This window comes from Poecile atricapillus, chromosome W, assembly GCF_030490865.1.
Source record: "Poecile atricapillus isolate bPoeAtr1 chromosome W, bPoeAtr1.hap1, whole genome shotgun sequence".
Lineage (NCBI taxonomy): Eukaryota > Metazoa > Chordata > Aves > Passeriformes > Paridae > Poecile > Poecile atricapillus.
In genome coordinates this window covers 31972528-31993766 of record NC_081288.1, presented here as the reverse complement: position 1 = coordinate 31993766, position 21239 = coordinate 31972528, and the positions used below count along the sequence as shown (strand labels likewise).

At 48.3% G+C, this 21239-nt stretch overlaps 1 protein-coding gene across 2 annotated transcripts in view; it reads right to left on the bottom strand.

The window, feature by feature from the left end:
- LOC131591886 (netrin-4-like) overlaps positions 1-19162 on the bottom strand; it is a 47009-nt gene extending 27847 nt beyond the window's left edge. Inside the window, exons 1-2 of one of the 2 annotated variants that reach the window (XM_058862995.1) lie at positions 19017-19162; positions 15038-15567 (exon numbers count right to left, since the gene is read on the bottom strand). In XM_058862995.1, coding sequence (XP_058718978.1) covers positions 15038-15567; positions 19017-19080 — 594 coding nt within the window. In that variant the 5' untranslated portion in view covers positions 19081-19162. Of the gene's footprint in view, positions 1-15037; positions 15568-18208; positions 18308-19016 lie in introns of those variants that run through there. The other variant, XM_058862996.1, reaches the window with a different exon arrangement.
- Positions 19163-21239: the final 2077 nt, after the last annotated feature.

Here is a 21239-nt window from a genome sequence, read left to right as displayed (position 1 = left end):
ACCCAAATTTAAATCAATGCCATTCTGATCACATTTACTTGCTAGTGGTTTTGTGAACACAAGATGCTTTCAGATATGGAAAGAAAATTCCTTGGAAAAAATCCAAACTGGAGACATTGATTTCCTTTTAGTGGAGTTGATAGAAAATGCCGGGTCAAGAATTTTCAGTAAAAACTAGCATTTTGGGTTTCTTCATATTACATAAATTGCATCTCAGAGAATCCTTTCTTTGTCCTTATTAAGATGAGAGCAGGGAAGAAATTATATAAATGAGAACAATTTATGCTAGATGGAGCTGCAGACTTTCCTCTCGTGTTTTCAGTTTTCCTTGTTTATCTATCCCTGTTTAATGCATGTGACTGATGTTTGTGGTTCTAGTAAAGACAACTGCAGCAAGAAAATCAATAACCCCTCTGCACTGACAGAGTTAAATCTTGTCCATGTGGAATTCAGGGGGAGTTATGCTGCTGATTTCAATGGAGCCAGTATTCCTGCTCAGACCCTAAAATGCTACAAACATTTCTTTTTATGGCTGCATGAAAATAGTGATGCTAAACATGAGTTCTGTCTGTAATTCCCAGGGGCTGTGGGCTCTCAGCTGCTCCCCCCTGCCTGTCCTGAGCTGCTCTGGCTGTGCCCAGCAGCCTGGCCTGGGCAGCTGCACTGTGCCCTGCAGCTTTGTACCAGAGTGAGCCTGGTCTCAGTGCTGCCAGGCCAGCAAGTATCCCCATCCCTCCCTTCCAGACCCCCGCAGCCCAGCTTTAACAAAATACTAACTGGCCATTATAACATGTAGGGCATCATACAAATAGCAATTTTCTGCTCTGACACAGCAGATTCAGGTGGGATTCTACAAGCCCTCAGACACTGCAGGATAAGGATAAGGATAAGGATAAGGATAAGGATAAGGATAAGGATAAGGATAAGGATAAGGATAAGGATAAGGATAAGGATAAGGATAAGGATAAGGATAAGGATAAGGATGTGTTTCCCAGCAAGATTTCCCTGTTCAGTCGTTAGCATCACTAATTTATCCCAGCTGGGATCAGGTCTCAGGAGTTTGCACAATACTGGGGCCACACTGGTCTTACACAGATGTCATGGGTTTGCACCCCTGAGCTTTCCAGCAGCCCAGCCACACCTACACACATAGACAGTGCCAGATATCCTGCTTTTACCTCTTAGGCTTTCCCATGCAATTGTCCCACCAATAGGATGGGCTTCAGCATCCTCTCTACTAATGAACCATGGTTTGCACAGCAGACCTGACCTCTGGTTCTGCTGGCAACTCCTAGCTACTGCAATCAGAGGTCTCCTCATCCAAAATATTGTTAAGTTTCAGCAGTGTAGGGGGTGGGGGGGGGTGGGGGGGGTTGTAGGAAAAATTGGAAAAGAACACTTTGTCAACATGTGTGCACATCTGATGATGTGATTTTATAAGCCCATTGTCTCCCTGGTACCAGTGTCCAGCCAGGACTCTCCTGGGCAGTGGTCCCCAGCCACTCTGCGGGCAGCAAGCCTCACCAGCAAGCACCCCAGAGTGACCAGACTTCTGTCTTTCCCACTCAAGTCCAGCTCTGTGTGTGAGGCCTTCTAACAAAACATCAATACCCAGCATCACAACGTTAGGCACACGGTGTGAATTATGCAGTAGTCAGCCCCATGTATGACAGCAAAGTGTGGGAGGCCCTGATCTTTACATCAGCAGCTCTGAAATGTATGCACCAACTATAATATTATATTTTGTAAAACAAGTCAGAAGTAATACATTGAACCATCCCTGCATTTCTGTCCTTTACATCCATATTATATCTTATCAGAAAGATGTTTTCATTCCCAGTGTTGCTAGCTCACAAAAATGTCTTAAGATATTTGGGATTCTTCTTAAAGGCAGTCTCAGGAACTGAATTTTTATCTCAGCTTCCATTTAAAATTAAGTAACCAGCAATAATTCATGTCACAAACCAGGAGGCAAATAGAACTGCTAAGAAACAAAATATCTAGTCCTTGGGGTAATGCTCCTTCTGTGACACGTGGAATGATGCTGTTGGATCCCACGTGCTTTAAAAGCAACCTTTGCATGAAGCAACATCAATTGAAGAGCGATTTAAAAGTTGCACAGAGATTTTTTTTTTTTTGGCAGGGTGGTGGTCTCTACACAGCCAAATAGGAGCTGCAGTCTGCAGTCTCTGAGTGAGCTGTAATCTGAGAGTCTCTGAGTCTCTGAATGTCACTGTTATGCCTCATGAGGGTTGGGTTCCCCTGACCCTTAGTGCAATGCATGTTGGTGGCAGGAGGGAGCCCACTCCACTCCCACGGGAAGCCCAATCCACTCCAAGAGAGCAGGAGTGGATAAGCTGTCCCACAGCACCTTGCACGTGCCATGAAGTAAAAATGCTCTGCTCTTCATCCAGACCACTGCAGCTGTCTGCAGTTTGGTCACATCATTACACAGCCTCTAATACCTTTCCATGGGATTTCGATTTCCTTATGGGTTGCCATGAGCAACTCTTGCTCCGTTGATTATTTCACAAGTTGCAGTGGCAGAAGAAGCCCAAGCTCCTCACCATTCCACAGATGCAGTAACATAGCCCTGTATATAAATAAAGCAGCAGCCACGGACGTGGTGCACTCAAGTAACCACTTGCACCACAATGACCTTGATATATAAATAAAGTCCCTTTGCAAGAAGTACCCTAATATGTTTACATGTGAGAGGCAATGAAAGGACATCTTTATATATATCTCTACAGTGGGAAGGAAAATGCTAAAGGATGATTCTGACAGCAACAAAATATGCTGTGAAGTCAAAGTTGCCTGAGGAAGTCAACAAACTCAGTGAAAGGCTTGCCAGGAGCAAAGGTTTCTCAATGAGTCACAGGCTCACCTCCACTGGATGCAGCTGCAAAGGCCTGGACCTTTGTCAAGATGCAAATGTCCAGAGCAATGGAGTGGGATCCTTGGGATACAAATGCCTGTGACATTCAAGAGACATGGATGATCCACAAAAAGTTTCTTCCCCACAGACCCTCAGAAACAGGCACAATTACAGAGGCTTTGTGCAGGGTCCTGCAGCTGCTGTGCATGTGCCTGTTCCCTGGGTCCCTGCACCTGGCCAGACGAGCCACGCTTCAACCTCCAACTGGGAGCCTGGCCTCAGCCAGGAAGGCAGCAGGAGATGGTTCATGAAATGGCAACATCAATAAATTACACAGAGAGAACAAATGGACAGAAGACTCAGAAATAAAAGCAATAAACAAATATGAAAAACATAACCACATTTTTACTTGGTTGTAAATGAAAACCAGGGTGGTAATATTGCATGAAGTGATGTGTGATTTCTTTCCAAAAGAGACTGATGAACTCTACCCCATACTGTCTGACCTGGATGCATGAAAATGTATCCATAAGTACTGTACAATAATGACATCCGTATTAGTGATTCGTGTAATTAGCTCAGGGACATTAGATAAAGTCAGTACTGGTTTATTTGGTATTTGCTGGTAGATTTATCCCTTTCAATGCATTTTACAGGAGCAAATGAAAAAACCCAGTATGGATAAAAAGAATGCAAAGTTTGTTGCTTTATCCAGATAGACAGCCAAAGCAATGAGGGATGTGCACTACTTTACAAAAGGGTGTATGATATCTAAGTAAGTGTTTAACAGAAAAGTTAAGGTTTGCATTAGGAGACTGCAGTGACTCTTGGTATGTAGGCACTAAATAAATGTGCTTAACTGGCCTGTATTCTGGGGCCCTGTGGAATCTCCACGTCACTGGAAGTGATCTGATTTATTTAGTGTCTGGACAAGACTCTCAAAATGTAGGCAGCAAATGTAGTGGTGGAGCTCTGCCAGCACATCCAGGACCTCAGCCCTTTACCTCCTGAAAAATTTCTCTCAAGCACAACAAGCAGCTGAGGTTAGCCCCTTGCCTGGTGCTGGAGCTGAGGTGAAAGCGAGCCCTTGTCTCTGACATCCTGGCCCTGGGATCCCCAGCTGTGTGCCCAGCATTGCCTCACATCTGCCTGTGCTCGCAGGCCTCGGCTGTCACTTCAGACTTTGGCACAAGCTGAGATAGTCCATGCTATATCCGCTGCATGGTGCACCTCTGTCATCCTCCAGCCACTGCACCCCATCCCCCTGCAGCTCCCTCCACAGCCAGCCCAGCCCAGGAACTCTCCTGTATGCACTGCCCAAAGCCTGGGCTGGTCTTGTCCTGAGAAGCTTAGTAGGGAAATTTTATTGTGGCAATTAAGTTTTCCTGCTCAATAGATGTAAAAGTCATAAGTAGTTAATTCTCTTGGTAAACATTATGGAAAGCTCCCAGGGAGCAATAATACAGGTTTGTAGAAATGTGTAACTGAAAATATTAATAATGATGCAGTATGTGTGCCAACTGTTGACCTGCCATAGTGTCTGCTTCCAACTCCCACCCAAGAAATGTACTAGGAGCAATAAGTTTGTCATCACCACACGATTGATGGAGCTGGATGTAAATTTAGCTGCAAGAAATGCAATGCCAGTCAGGTGCTCCCCCTTGGTTCTCACACCTCCTTCCTACACCCCTGCTTAGTGACCTTCAGTGCTGCAGAGGAACCTTGGAGCTTAACACTGTTCTGTGCTTGTCCCCCTCTGCCTTCCCAGGAAAGAGTAATTAAACTTCTCACACCACAACGCATGCAGGGAAAACTGAGGAAAGACTGTCTTACTGTTCATGTGAGGATGGCTTGACTTTCAAGGTTTGTGTCATACAGCGAGACTCAAGCTGCAGCAATGAATCTAATTTGGTATCTTTGGGGAACAGGGACAGTCCTACTTGCCTTGACACCTATGGGAATTTTTTTTTTTTTTTTTTACAGTGGGAAGATACAGGAGCTGCCTGGTTTAACAGGGCTCTCTCAGCAGGAGCAGCTCAGGCACAACTACTGTCAGATGTGTGGTCTAAACACCAGACCTAGTGCTGCCAACAGCCAGTAGGTTCCCTGCCCTCATATGCCTTCTGAGAGAGACACAGACTCTGCAGGTAGCTTCTTTTGTCTCCCACTTTCAGTATCGAGGGTGCAACTCTATGCTAGCATTTACCCTCCTGGTCGGTATTTTAGTTTCTGGGATTTCCTGCTTCAGTGTGGTCAAAATCTGCCAGGCTCTCCTTGGCTCTTCCTGGGGGGGACAGCTGTGTCTGCAGAGGAATATTTTGCTTGCAAAATTAGTTCCCTGCAGAAATGGGCCCTGTGCCATTGCACTGCATGTGTATCCATGTCCTGCCCATCAGCCCACTCTAAAAACTTGTCTAACTCCAGCCACCTTTTGGAGGTATATCTTAAAGATGTTAACCTCCTGAAAGTTTTAAGAAAACAATCTCATTGCTTCACAAAATCAGGCCTGTTGGACTACTACCCCCTGTGAAGAAGGCTGATAAAGCCACAGTGGTGGTACCTTCTACTGACAGAACACACTTATTTCATGTATTATCATGCCAAGCAACAGGATTTTAGGAGAGAAACTAATGTGCATCTCTGTGCTATGTTCATTGCAATGACCCTAGGCTAAAAAAAGACAGATCTGCTTTTGGCAGATGCTGCAAATAAATCACATGGTGTAGAAGGTTCATCAGCCTAAGCTGGGCAGGTCCTCTAAAACACTTCTCTGTTCTTCTGCCTTTCAGACCAAGTGGACCGCAGGGAAGAAGAGCCTCTTTTTCTTGTGGAGAGGTCTGACCACCCCCATGGTGCACACTTCAGCATCACCTGGATGAGCTGAAACAGCAACAGAAATTGGAAAACCTGCCTTGCCACTGCAGAGAGGAGACCATCAGAGACACTAAGACCACAGTGAGTACTGGAGTATTGCAGGCCACAGCGTTTGGCACTCCATCAACATCCCCAAGCAACCATGACAGAAACCCACTGTGCACCACCACCACCAGCAGTCCCTGAGCTGCTTGAGATGCAGGAGAAATGGCACTCCTGCAGCAGCCTTAACAAGGCTCCTTCATGTAATTTGACATAAGAAAGCATTTGGCCCATGCCTCCAGCCCTTCTGCAGTCTTTCACAGCACATAAATCAAGGCAAATAATCCCTTACCTCACCATCCAAAAGTTATGCAATCTTACAAAGACTTCAGGAGGAAAATCCAGCTATTTCAAATAATCAGCCCTCCCAAATTAATTTATACCAAGGTAACTTTTATCTTTTGGGAAACTCAAAGCATTTCTTCTGCCATTCTCAAAAGCGAGAAGCTGTACAGGAAGAGCTCCAACCCACATGCAGCAGTTGACCAGTGAGGGGCTGGAAAAGGCACAAGGAGAGCTAGGGAAGACTCTTGGGATTTCTACAGGATCCTTGAAATCTCTGGCAATAATCAGCCAGATGAGAGCCATCTTCTCAGCTTTTCTTCAACATTCAACATCACAATCTCATTAAATGAAAATGAAACACTGCTAGGTCATTCCTGCTTTCATGCAGTCAGTGACCACAAAAGTAATGTTCTTATCAGAAAGATCTCACTACAGCTCAAACCTCTTGGATTTCTTCATCTCTGGTTAATAGTGCTTCTCCAATAATTGATAATTTATTCCACAATGGCTCCATTTTGCTTAACCACTGCTTTCGCTCATCAAACAGAAACCCTCAGTTTCTTGGCTCACAAAACCCTCCAGATGTGTGATATCATTGGCTATGAACTATCAAGGGAAACAATTACTGCTTTTTCTCATCTTTAGAATCACCGTTTCCAAGGCTGCGCTAGCCCAGTCAGGAAAATGAACCAGCACATCTCAGCTGATGATATGAAGTCCTTTGACCCATCAGCAAGAAAGATGGTATTTAAATACTCCTCCCTCCAGCAATTCCCCTCCTTTCCCTATCCCCATAAAAGATTTATGTTCTCAGCCTTAGCCTGCTGGCAGTACCTGTTGTGCATATGGAAGACCAAAAAAATCCTGGAGCTACCTCCAAGGAGTCAAAGGACTGGACTTGCTTCTTCATTGGCAGGGCTGTAAGAAAAGCTGGCTCACTCCCCAGAGCTGCAGAATAACCTCTTTAACAGCTTCTGAGCACAACACACCACTGCAAAAGCCTGAAAGGCAGCAGGTTAGTGTTTCAGTAACAGCAATGGTACTAAGGATCAAGGGGATTTCTTTCAGCCTAAGAGTAACAAAATTCCATTAATATTTTTCAATTGCTCTTGTTTATAATGAAGAGGTTTTGTGTCTATAGGACTGTCTGCTTGAGCTACCCAGCTACCATGAGCTACACTTAATTCTAGGAAAAAAAACACTTGTCAGAATTATATGTAACTACACACTGTCAAAAAGATCACAAGAAACAGCACCCCTCTTTCAACCCATACCTATGGATTTTGACTACTGGAATGAGGGATGCTGCAGAGAGACTGAGGCAAAAGACTCATAGCATATGCATCTAGTAAACTGGGTTCTGGACATTAACTTCTTTTCCTCCTGTAAATGTTACCCATGGAGAATTTGAGAACTTCACCATTTGTGTAGGATTTTGCATGTTGTTAGAGTGGGTATCTCACACCGACACCCACTGTTGCATGGCAATTAATCTCAAATGAGCTCTTGATCTAAAGCTTCTGAGACATGTCAATACATTGCTTTAGGTTACACGCTTCCCATGTAACCAGTTGTATCCAGGAATCCCAAAGAGAAACATGGCAGTCCTTTCCAGCCAGAGAACTGGGAGCTGAATAAGTGAGTTAGCCTTCTCTTCATGCCAAAAATGAAGTGTGAAATGAAGCAGTGGGGTGCAGTGCCTGAAGAGAGGCTCCGGAGGCACCGTTAAAATCCCGTGGCACTTTTCTCAAGGGAAGCAATAGTCCTGCTAACAAGGCCAGATGCCAATTTAGAGAATTAAATTCTGCCTACCCAAACTCCTCTTGTTTCATGTGGGTACAGTGCTCTTCACGTCCTACATAAGAAGTTTGGAAAGGGTCTCCTGGAGCCCTGGAACCTATTCCCTCCTGCTGTTGGCAGCCTACAATATCCCCCCTTTCACAGACTGGTCAAGCTCCCTCCAAAGAATAATTTGTTTTAGCCATAATTGGAGGTTGATCCAGAAGCAGTTGTTAGAAACTTGCTGTTCCAAACAGGGGACTGCCGATATGCACTGTTAAACACTGGCTATGCTCCATCCCAGAGGGGGCTGCATTTCAAGAGCTGGCCAAGCAGAGGGCCAACCCCCAAGTGCCAAAAGCACTGGGAAATCCAGGAAGAAAAGGAGACGATCCTATGGGCTGGCTGGAATGGGAGAAATAGTGCAGAGGATCATGGGGCAGGTTGGAGAAGCATCTTGCTCTTCACAAGCCCTTGTCCTTCGGAGATGCTGAGCATCCAGGAGGCCTCATAACGGGACATGTCACTCCTCTAGGAAGGCCAGTGGGAGAGGGGGAGGGATTTGTCACAACCTGGCCCACAGATCTGGCAGTGTCATGCCAGGTACTCCACAGAGAGAAAACTTCAAAGGCAGGTGCTAGTGCCCTGAAAACAACAGTTGTGTTGCTCAGCCCTGCAATGACTGAGCTCTGAAGTATCTTTCATGGTAAAATTTGTCAGAGACCAAAGGTTCATCTTCATATATGCCCAGAATGACCCTTGTCTCTTGTCTTCCCAGACACAGGTGAAAGCTAAGCTAAAGTTTCCCCTTTCCCAATTCACTTTTTTCTGCCCCATTATTTAAAGGGAAAATCTCCTCTCCTCCACTGCTGGAAATTTGCACTGGCTTGGAAATACTCCACAGTGCTTGGGAAGGTGGACTTCCCTGCAGGAAGGAAAGCTTGAGGACCAAACCAAGGGATGCATTTCACCACAGCCATCAGCAAGGTGGCTGGTGTGAGATGGTGCCCTGCTGGTGTGCTGCTACTGCCAGCTGCCACAGCCTGGGATTTCTAGGCTCCTATAAAATTTTATTGACTCCAGCCTAGCCTCATTTACTTCATCTCATTAACTATTATCCTAGAAATCACTATTCTTGTGCTTATGAAACAGTGGTCCCCGTGTCTTGCTAGTTTTAGTGATATAATGTGAAGAGCTGGACAGGATTTGGCCATCACCTCAACCACCCGTAGCTGAACAGCCTCTCCTTTGCACATGGCATTTCTGAACAGAGCCCAACAATTTGTGTTTTTCCAAAGATAGGATGACCAGGAGGATGCTGTTAAAGAGGTCTTTTTCCTACAAAGTGCACTTCTATAAAGTGTAGAGATGGGACTTGAAAACATACTTCCATAGGTGTGTCCTCACAGCTAGGCATGTCCTGAGCTCTGCTGAATGCCTGCCAGGATCCCTCTTTCCTTCTCATCAGTTTGGGCCTTTGTTTTCTCTCTGTGCAGATGTCAGTGGCACAGAACAATTAAAAAAGATGTTTGCATCCCTCAATGGGTTGACATCCCAGGCTGTTTTGAGTTATTCTTGCGTATTTGCTCAGGTTCTTTGTGGAGACCTGCAAGTGACTGAACTGAAATCTCCTGTTACCCACAAGACCCTTGAAGGACCTCAGCACAATAAAAATGTAGCTTTAGTTAAGGACAACAATGATAAACTTGAAAACCAAGCTTATTTGGGCCAAAAATGTAAAAAACCCCAACCAGGCAGAAGTTTCTACAACCCAAAATCAGGACTAAAAAATAAAAGCTACTGACTGTAACTCCTATTTGTTTCAGCAGCGAGTGTTACAACCACTCACAGTCTGTCATGATCAGACTTCTGAGTAGAAGTACACAATTTACTTCTGCTCTGTGCAGCTAATTTCAGGTAAAACCTGTAGGACTGGTGTCCAAATCCTCAAGGAAGAGAGGCAGGCTGCATGCAGTAACAGAGAAAGGCAAAACACATGAAGGTTTTTCCGCTACGGAAGGCACGAGATCAATAAAATGCTCAGTAGGACATGCATCCCACAGCAAAACAGTGGTAATGTGATGTTTCAAAAGTTAAAAAGCATGTCAGAATTTGTTGCTGGAATACAGTCAAACTGCAAATATGCCTCCTCTATAAATAGCAAACAGCAACAATAGCCGAGGTCCCCAAGTGATTTATTAGCAGTATTCTGAATAGATGAACGCTAAAATAAGTTACCAAATTACTAAAATCTTGTCAAGGAGACTCTGCTTCAGTAAGCCCTTTTATCCTGGAGCTTGTCTAAATGGGGACACTCAGGCGAGCTAATCTGAATTGACCACAGATAGGAATGTAAAGTGAATGAGATAATTGCATTGCAGAGTGGACAGTCACTCTCACTCACAGTTAAAGAATTAACATCTGCTAAGGGCCCCTTGTGGATGAGCCCTCAACAGTGATCCCTAGCCAAGGATAATTTTAAGATTAGTGTGTTGAAAAGGAAATATTAATATGATCTGAACTATGGGAGGGAAAATAGCTTTTTATGCATACTAGTAAAATTAGTACTCCTGTCTGAGCATGAAGCTGAAAGAGTTTATTTCTGCATCTTGTTTACTTAGATCAGATTATGTTTGGCTGGTGAATCCAGTTCTGATTCCCTTTGCAATAATGTGGCTGAAGGGTTACACCCTGAAAACCAACAAAAATACTCAGCATTTGCAGCATTTTTGTATGATTCAGGCTAAAACTTGGCCGTAGCCTTTCTCTTAAAACACTGGTGATACAAGGCTAACATTTAGAGGTTTCTGCCTATGCTAAACAAACTGCTGTTGTGAAACTATTCACTTTATTAAGCATAGGGGAAGCCTAAAATGACCTCTCTGCATGCAGCTGATCTGAAATTATTCCCTGACATGGGAATGTGTCCCCTTTGCAATGCTGCAAATCCAACTCCTCGAACAGGCAGATGCTTGAAGCTTGCTGGAAATCCACTTTGGCTGTACCAAGGCTGGGATGCCAGGGGAGGAGATGGGCACCCACCATCTGCCTCCTTTCTTCCTCCTGTACTGAGGAGAGGCTCATTTGGTTAGTTTGACTTCTGTATACCTGCAAAGAAATCACTGACTACCTTGCTGGTTGTTGAAATAGTGGTTCTTCTTTGCATGAGGTGAGACTGCAGCCACGCTGCCCTGATATGGGGCTCAGCTCAGCAGAGCCCCTGAGGTCCCTGGACACATGCTGACCTGTGTCTCAGGCTTACTTCCACCAAGAAAACCATTTAGACCAAACCCAGAGCATTTCAATGCAGTGTTCCAAACATCAGCACAGCCTTCAACCTCTTTGCTTGGCAGTTTTGCCCTGATTTGTCCTGTCCTTCCTAATCCCACCACTGAGCTGTGGATCCTCCATCTCTTGCCTGCCTCAGGCTGGAGCCGCATCCACATCAGAGATAACCATGTCCTGTGGACTTGCAGCATTAGGGACAGGTAGCAAAGAAGAGCAGGGACCTGCCATGTCACCTGGTGAGGTGATTCTACCCATCAATAGACCATCCAAGTGCCACACATGGTGCGACATAATGTCTGGTTCCCACTGCTGAGGTGGCACCCAGCTGAGGTGACTGCAGCACCGTGCCGCCTTCCGAAAGTATTGCTCTCCATCACATCCCAATCCCACTACTGCAAAGGCAAGCCCAGAGCCACTCTGCTACAGAAGGATGAAAAGCATCTCTCAGAGCCATTTCAGCATTTCTGAGGTCTGGGTCTTTGAAATGAACCTAGAGGCTTGGCAGCTTGTTTTCTACACTATCGTAAATCTCCTCAAGATCAACAACATGGCAAATTCTGATGAGGGAGGATTTTTGCCATAAGAGTTGAAGTAGGCATCTAAGGAATGACTCATGATGATGAGAATGCAAAAAGTCTGATCTTACTTTTTAATCAAAAGTGGAGCAGATACACTTTTGACCCAAATTAAGACAGGTCATATACTGAAAATAGGCCCTAAGCCCCTGAGTGCTGTGGGGTTTTTCACACTGCTGCCTTGAATTGGGGCTTGCAGGCACCGTGACAATCAGCAGAAACCCAGGTGGACCAGCACCGCCTGTTCTTTACAGAGGGCAAAACCAGAAACCACCAGCCCAACAAGCCATAGGTCTGTGCCAAACTCCAGTGATATTTGGGGTGAGTCACCACCACCTGAGGCCTCACCTGAGACAAACTGCTCATCCAAGGGGACAGACAGCAGTGAGTGAGCTGCCAGCAGCATACAGAGAGACCCCAGCATCCTGCAAAGTCCTGCAAGCCCTTAGTGCCGAGCCCAGAAATGCACATGTGGCATTGGAATGTCTGAAGTGCGAGAAAGCAGCGTACAGACATGGTGACACATGGTTTGGATCACGGGTTACAGTTGTTACATCACAGTTGAAAAGAAATCTAAAAAAAGAAATCCAGTGGCACTCACAGAATTTGTAGTTGTGCTTTAAAGAAAATGAGTAATACCCTTCAGACGTGGACATTTTGGATGGCTGCATATTTGAAACCACTGTTTCAAGTGAAATTACCGTTTCCATATGTCTGAAATTAGGTGCTACCAAAGTGGGAGTAAAGCACAACATAACTCCAAACAGAACACAAAACTCTGGTGTTTCTTTAGGTCAGATACATGTTGCTATTGGCAGCTACTAGTAATTGCTGGAATGCAGCACACTGTAATAAATTAAACGTGATATTTGCTAAGCATGCAGGCTTGCCATCTGGAGAGCTGCTGCTATTACTTTGCAGGTAAAAAGTAGTGTTTGAGTGCAGGAAACTGAAGTGTACCATGTAAGAAAAGTCTTCTACACTCCAGCCCCTTGGATGCAATATTTGTTTAAAACTTGGAGCAATTAAATACTCTTGACTTTTATAGCTTCTTTGCAAAAACACAGACTAAAGTGATGCCAAAAGAAGAGGTCCCACGGGAGCAGGCTCTGTATATAGTCTCTTTTTGCAGCATGCTACTGCAGATGCATCAAACACCACCAAATTACTTTTCTTCTGGAGACAGGCATTCGTTTCTACACACAAGACCTTGATTCTACTGTCCCCACATTGCACCAGCCCAGAGGGGAACTTGCCCAAGGTTGGGATTTGTACAGGTTCTCTCTCTCCAGGCACAGCCCCCATCCTGGTGTGCAGTGACCACAATGGAAACTGCACCAGGATGCTAGCAACACAGGACCCAGTACCAGTGAGGCAAATACTGCCTTGTAGGATGCCCTGGGTTTCTCACCCCTGAGTAAAAATCCTTGAAAAGATAAGAAAAGGAGCTTGCAAATCATATACCCAAGAGAAGTCCCACTGGATGGCCTAAGAGCTGGGGATTTCTCCTGCCCTCCATCACAGGCTGGCATAACTTTATGATTCAGGTGGTGGGACCCAGAGTCTGGCACAAGTACTGAGGGCCTGAGAAATTCCCAGTGGTGTACATGCAGCCTTCCTTTTGTAGGTCTTACTTTGTAGTTAGTCCTGATTCAGAACCACAGAATTATTTGGCTGAGAAAAGACCTTCAAAGATAATCAAGTCCAACATTCCTGCCATGGGTAGGGAGGCATTTCAGTAGATCAGGTTGCTCAAAGCCCCATCCAAAGTGGCCTTGAACACTTACAGGGATGAGCCATCCACAGCTTCTCTGGGCAACCTGTGCCAGTGCCTCATGACCCTCATAATCAAAAAATGTCTTATGCCCAATCTAAATAAATTTCAGTATAAAACTGTTGCCCCTTGTCCTGTCAGAAAAGGCCATGTTGAAAAGTCTTTTTCCTCCTTTCTTGTAAGCGCCTTTATATACTGCACTCTGAAAGGAAGTTTAGGCAGCTTTTTGGGGGCACAAGCAAAAGGTGGCAGGAAAAGAAAGATAACATTTTTTCTCAGCAGCCATCTGAATTAAAATGTAATGGAATAGTCACCCTGGATCTGTCTGACAGGTCTGGAGATCCTTGTTTCTCAGCTGGTGAGAGCATGGAACAGCTTCTCCTCGAGCCAGACATCAGCTGCCTCCTGAGACACAGCTAACAGATGCACTTTAGTGAAAAACAGCTCTCAGTATTTCTGCAGAGTGGCTTCCTAGCCAGAGCATGGCTAGAGGTGACCACAAACGATTGCAAAGGGGTCTGAAAACATGATTTTTCTCAACACGAATGCTGGTCCTCAAGGATCGGGCTTTCACCTCACAGCAGTTCTCAGCAGAAACTACAATGATGTAAGTGATCTCCTGATTCACTAACCAGATTTTATCCTTTCTCTGTGCTAGGTCAGAGGGAAATTTTGATTAAGCTTTCAGGCAAGTTCATGAAATCAGGCCACTAGAGGGAGCAGCCTTTGAAGTCCGGAGCTGGTGACCGGGGATGTGTCCCCACGAGTCGGGGGACACAGGAGCGCGGTCCCACGGCCGCGACTCCCAGGGAAAGCTCCCCAGCACCGGGGGTCAGAATTGGACATTGGGAAGGGCATTATTGGTAAAGCCTCCAAAGGCATCACTTGTTATCTGCTGCTTCAGATACTGAAAATCATCCGACTTTCACGTATATTTTTCTTCTTAGCAAATATGATGTTTTCCTTCCTTTTTTCCCAAGTTCCTTTCATATAAGCGTGCACAGGAAAAAAAGAAGACAAGGTATAATTTTTAAAATTACCTGGCTAACCTGGTTTATGGGAACCATACTTCAGTGTGTGGCGAGTAGCTACGTTGACTGGTTACACGCCAACTTCTCAGTGAAGTCACTATTAAAAGTCAATCTGGTGACTTAATTTTAACACAGTTGCATGTTGGTCAGACTGATTTACATCACCCTAAAACCACACGACTGCAAGATCTGGAGAAAGCTGTGTAGAGTGACATTCCCTTTGGCGTTCCCGAGGAATCAGCAGCACGTGCCTAGGTTGCAGTTGTGTAGCGGAGTTCACCAGGTGAAAGGAAAGGAATTTTTTGGAAAAGAGAGGGACCACGAACGCAGCAAAGCAAGAGGCAGGGCGGTGCCTACATCACCTAGGAATGAATTACGTTAATTCGCCTCGTGAAATAAGTGCGATGGAGATGCAGGTGTAGTGAAATACGAAGCGTAAACACGGGCGCAGAGGTTGCAGAGAAATGGGGCCGGAGCAGGGGCTTTCTCGTCCCAGCCCAGGCAGACTTACCTCTCCTCCAGTGCAGGGGAAGGGGCTCGAATATCTGGAAGTGCAAATGGCTCCTCTCTGCCTCACATCATCCTCCAGCCCGAAGGTGGCCGAACAGTTAGCAGCAAAGTATTTGTAAGGCTTCCACGTCTCGCCGAAGTCCTGGGAGCGCTCCAGCACCATGGCAGCCGGCCTGGGCGACTTGAAGACCATAATCAAGTGAGTGAAGTAGAAGGCGGCTTCCAGGTCCAGGCGGATGGTCTCTCGGGGCGCATCCTGGGCCGCCTGCCACCAGGTGCGGGGCAGGCGGAACGGGGAGTCGGCCATGGCTGCGGGGGGATGCGCCAGCCCCGCCTGGGCCCCGCTGCAGCGGCCACACGAGGGGCGCCGGCAGCGCCGCTGCTCGTCCTCGCTGTAGCTGCAGAAGGGCTCGGCGGCGCGGCGGCCGCAGGACGTGTCGGTGCGCAGCGCCCGCCCGTGAGCCAGGTTGCCCATCCGAGGGTTGCAGGCCTTCTCGCAGGGACTGCTCGCCGCCGCCACGCCGCCCAGACCTGCGGGGCAGAGAGCGGCGGCTGAAGGCGGCTCCCGAGGTGGGGACACCTCGCCCAGCGACAGCAGGCGCTGCCCCCGCCGAAGCCGAGTGCCGCCGGTAGCCACGGAGCCCTGGAGGGGCCGTGCGACAGCGTGCGACACTGCTGCTCAGCTCTCCCCTCTGTGCAGCTCGGTGCGCCTATAAAAGAAACACACCCCCAAACCTTTCGGGGTTTCCCTGCGCTTGGGAAAATCCCTGCCTACCAAGAGATGCAGAGCGGGCAGCAGACAGGGGGAGAGATGAGTACACCCTGCCCTCCCGCGCCGGGGCACCGGAGCAGGGCTCAGGCTTCAGAGCCATGCCACCCATGCCCCGAGGCCTCCAAGGGGATCCAGGTGGCCCTGGGGAAGCGGAGAAAAGCAGAAGAAAGGCAAGCTGCCGCCAAGGCAGCATGCTGCCACGAGGCCAGGAGACTGCCATGGGGAACAGCACTGCAGCAACCCAGCCCAGGGTGCAGCACATCGGGTGTCAGGGGTGTGGAGCACTCAGGAGTATCACCTGCCAGCAAAGACCTCAAGTCTTCACCTCCTTTCACACCGCTCCATCCCTACCCCAAATCTTCCCACAATCAGAAACTGCTGTTGACATCAGTGTTTAATTGTAGCACCGCTTAAGTTTGGAAAGGCTGTTGCTAGTGTGTGTAAAGAGAAGGGAAAAAAAAAAAAAAAGTTTTGGTTGAAATTATGCTGGCAAGCTGCCGCACAGCTGAGGCTCTGTGGTTTTTGTTCAAGCTTTTCTGGAAGTCCTGTCAGTTTTGAAATCCAGTTACAGAGTCAAAGAAAAATAAAATCACCATGGGCTTTGCTGTGAAACCATGTCACTCTCACACATAATCAATGTAATTCTTGCTGCAGGAATGCTTGATTAGGGGCTCTCCAACTTTTTATTAATGAATGTATGAGTAGGTCAAAGTAGTATTTGGTGAATTGTTTAACATAAAAAAACAAAACTCTGTTGACTAGGATGTGTGCAGGTCAAAAAAATCTGAGGTTCATAATGTCTTCTTTTTCACCAGGCCAGTCATACACAGTCAGCTTTGTGCACCAATTAATGTCTTCTTGGCATTTTTGTTATGTCTGAAGGTCATTTCAGTTTAGCATCCAACAAATCCTTTCTCTGGGGCTTATTCAGCTTTTGCCTACAGTGTCATAGTTGCAATTAAGCTATATCATGCACTAGCAGTGCTAAGCCTTCCAAGCCTGACAGCATCCCCCACTTCTTCCGCTCCTCAAGAAGCACCCTGGATAAAAACCATTTTTACCACCAAAGCTAAATATCTATACAGGTTTTCTATAGTGTTTCCTCAGAACAGATGTGGACCCCTGCTTGCTATGCACCCAGTGCAAGGCACTTCTGAATCCAGTCTCTGGATTTCACTGGGTAAGCAGTCTTGGGAAGTTCTTAGTGAACAAGAAATGCTCAGTCAAGTTAGCTTCCTACAGTGTGCTGGTAAAGGTGTGTTGGACGTGACCTATAGTAACTGTGCAGAATACGATTGCTCTAGAAAAGTAAACAAATAGAGCTGTAAGGTCAATGTAATATCACTTACAACTCCTGAACATCCTTTTCAAAGCCTTGTATAAACATTAACTAACCTACGTAGCTCTCCTGAGGGGTAGGTAAGTTAAGTGCTATTATCATATTATCAGTTAGTCTAGCCAGTAGTTGGCCTAATTTATGTCTTTGGCTGCTTTCCTGGATTCTTTGGCTACGTGTAACACAGTGCAGTTGGCCGCTACACAAATAGATGAACATTTACTGCGGTTCCCTCAGTTGTGGGATTGCAAAGCAGATTTGGGAAGTGGTAGGAAGAGCAGGGCTCAGTCAGCACCATCAGACAGGTTGAGATTACTGTTTGTGTTCATCAAGTCCTTCTGTTTTTTGCACACCAGACTGCTGCCTCCAGGAATGCAGTGGAGGAGGACCTGGTCAATGGGAGGTTTCCCTGTGACTACAGTTGGTGTTAGGGCTGTCGTAGATGGCCCCAGGGCAGGGACAAGGCTCTGCCTGAGCCCAGATGGGAGGGGTTGGCTACAAAATCCCATGTCAGACCCCGGGAGCTGAGAGCATTTGATTGCTCCCAGCTCGGGGTGTGCTCCAGCCCTGGTCATGCACGGTCACTGACTGCAGTTGTCTTCGGGCCAGGCATAGAGGGTCCCTTCCTCAGCCGGGATCACATCTGGGGCAAGCGACCTTGGCTTCAGCAGGATTTGAGAAATGCTGCTGGCACACAGACGTGGGTCCCAGGGGCAGAAAGGGGGGAGAGGAAACCTCCTTTGAAAGGGTGTTTGTTTTCACTTGAATTGGAAAAGAGTTGCATGACCGATGCAGAGCACTTCACGTTATGAAAAGTGACAGCTTTCGAGTGTAACACTGGCTGCTACAGCAATTCAGTAAAAGGACAAACTGAGAGCATAGAGATTTCTATGCTGGCAGTCACAAGTTCACAACTGCTCCGACACAGCACTGGAAAAGGTGCTTTTCCTTATTGCACTTAATGCATCTTCCCAACTAAATCTTCCCATTCCATCTACTGCACATGCCACCGGACTGGGACCTTCAGTAATGAGTAAGAGCATGCAGCAAATATCATGACTCACCTGGGAAAACATCCATGGAAAATCATATGCTTCCTGCTTAAGCATTTTAGCAACACATGCCTTGTGATGTTTCGTTTATATCTTGTGCCTGATTAAATGTTTGTATCCCATCAGAGTTTTTTTTCTTTTTTAAAAAAATAAATTTGGCACTCGGCTTGCACCCGGCCGAGGAAGCGTTACGCAAACTGTTTATGCCCGAGTGTGTCTGCTGCGGGACCCCGCTGCGGGCAGCTCTGAGCGCCAAGTGTTTATGCTGCGGGAAGGGGCTTTGAAAACCCTGCCCGCCCTCCTCCGCACCCCGACCACTCGGGCCACCGCCGCCCAAAGCGCCCACGGAGCCCGCAGCGCCCCGCAGCCGGGCCCCGCTCCCGCGGCATCCCCCGAAGCCCCGGCCCGAGCCCACCCGGCCTCGCCGCCCCGCCGGACGCTCCGCGGGCAGGGGCGGCCCGGCGCGGTGCGGTGCGGCCGGACCCCTCTTTGTCTGCGGCGCGGGGCGCGGGGGAGACGCGCATCCCGGCCCTGCCTTTCCACAGCCGTCCGCGCACCCCGCGTACCGACGGCACCGCACGTGCGGACACACGCGCACCCGCCCTACGTGCGCGCACATCGGCGCGGGACAGGCGAGAGCGCGGGCGCGCGGACACGTGCGTGCGGAGACCGACGCGTGTGCGCCCAGCGCGCGCACGCCCGCGCGGTGCCCCGCGGGCGCGGCCGCCCCGCCGCACGCCCGTACCCGCACACGCGCGCGCATCCCCCTCGCGCTCCCGCGGAGGACGGAGAACGCCGAGCGCGGCCGGTCACGACCCACCTGCAGCGGCGGCGGCGGCGCCCAGCAGCAGCAGCAGCAGCGCCAGCCGCATCCCGCGCCCCATGGCCGAGCGCCCCGTGGCCGCCCGCCCTGCGCGCCCCGCCGCCCCGCGGCGCGCCCGGCCCCGCGCGGCATCAGCGCCCCGCGCCGCCCGCCGCCCGCCGCGCACCGCGCCGCCCCGCGCCGCCCGCCGCCCGCCGCGCAGCGCCCGCGCCCCGCCCCGCCCGCCGCCGCCGCCCTGCCCTCCCGGCCGCCCGCCCGCCGGGGCCGCCGCGCCGCGGGGGGCTGTTGCCGGTGCGCGGCCAGGCGCGGTACTGCAGCGCGGGGCGCCCCTCCACACACACGTACACACCCCCCTGCCCGTGCCCGCAGCCCCGGCGGCTCCGCCGCGGCAGCCCGAAGCTGGGAGACAGAGAGAGATCCGCGATCCCCCGGGACGGGGGGCTACCCCTCGCAAACCTCCGGAGGCTTCGGCTTCCGAGCCCGGGCGCGCTGTCGGGGCACAGAGGGTGGAAGTGAAGCTACAAAAGGCAGCCTTCCGCCGGCCCGGCTCGGTTTCAAACGAGGGACTTAATTTACCACAAGTAACCCCGGCTCGCTCAACTTGGAAGACGTTACTTGTTTTATCGGCTCCTCTGGTAACTGAGCGATGGAGCCACGTAAACGCAAGAGGTTTTCCCTTCCTTCCTAGGAACTGACCGTCTGTGTCTTAGCTGTCTATGTCTATTATCTATGTCTTACTGTCTGATGGGTTCGGTAGCATCGGTCACGACACCGCAACCGCAGCTTTGGGCTCTGAAAACAGGAAAAGACACAGTTGCATCCAGTGTTCGTCACCTTTTTAGATCTCAGCAAAGGACCATTAGGAGAGCAAGGGTGGAGCACTTCTGAGCAGTCATTTCTTTTTACTTACCTGAATCTAATCTGGGAGGCAAGCATATTGCAAGAGCTACAAAATGTTGCATATGTCATTCTCTGCACTTTGAACTTGGACAACTTCAGAACAATTCTGTTTTAAAAAGCAGCATGACAGTGTCTTAAGACTACCATGCTGCCTCCTGTAATGTGTTTCAAAAGTGCCTCACATTTTGAGCTGCTAGGATTATATCATCACCAAAATGAGCACTGAAAGGTATTTAGTGCACAATCATCTGACTGGACAGTGTTATCTCTATGTCTTTACCTCAAAAGGTACAGGAAGGTTGTTCTTTGCCATCTTTCCAGTTTTTCAGTGCTGAGTTATATGCCACGGGGAAGCATTTTGCTCGCCTTGCTACTGTCGTTTTCTCCACCCTCCAGGTGAGACAGTCTAGACAGGGACTTCTAGTCTCCAGGCACCTGTTGAGTCCCCATGTCTCAGGGGGCTCTTCAGGGGCTTTTCCTGCAGCCTGCTTGTCATGGTGTGACGTCTGAGCCTCCTTATAGCAGTGACCACAGAGAAAAGAGACTTTCTGCCTTGCATCTTTCAAAACAGTGATGTATTGCCAAGGAATCACACAAGGGTTTGTGTTGTTGCAGATAGATTGCAGCAGTCACATTCTGCAGGGCTGGGAAAAGAAAAGTGCAAGCCACAGGTGGGGAATTTATCTCCATTGCAACTCATAACTCATAGCTCCTTCTACGTCAACAGTGCCAGGTGGTAAGTCTGCTGTAGGCTGATAAGTCTGGGTGGACCTGAGCAAGAGCTCATGCTACTGTGTCAACCCATTTGGCATCAGGAGCACAGAGCAGGCCATAAACAGTAGGAGTAATTTTCTTGATAGGGCAGAAGGTAAGACTGACAGGAGCAGAGGATGGCTCTGGAGAAATCCCCGGGGCAGGAGGGAAGGAGATGATCTGGACCAAAGAACTGCAGAACAAAAATTTTGAAGGAGATGAATGGTGCTAGCACTGGCTGGAGAAAGTGTGCAACCAGGTTCAGGATTAAATTGGAAGAGGGAAGAGTAGTGCCCAGTGAATGGAAATGAAGATAAAGGTGACAGAGTGGGTGTGTAATTGTGGGGGTAGGAGACGGAGAGAGTGTGTGCTCAGAACAAACTCACAGCATTGTCAGAGGCAAGAGGTCAGATATTGCTGAAACAGATTAAGGGAATAGGAAACTGGAGAGAATAAAGAACAATTTCCAGATAACCTCAGAGATGACATCCAAAAGTCATCTTAGGTATCCACACATTTGAGAGCTTGATAGCGTGAGACCACTCCTTTGAGATGCTGCCTGGCTCA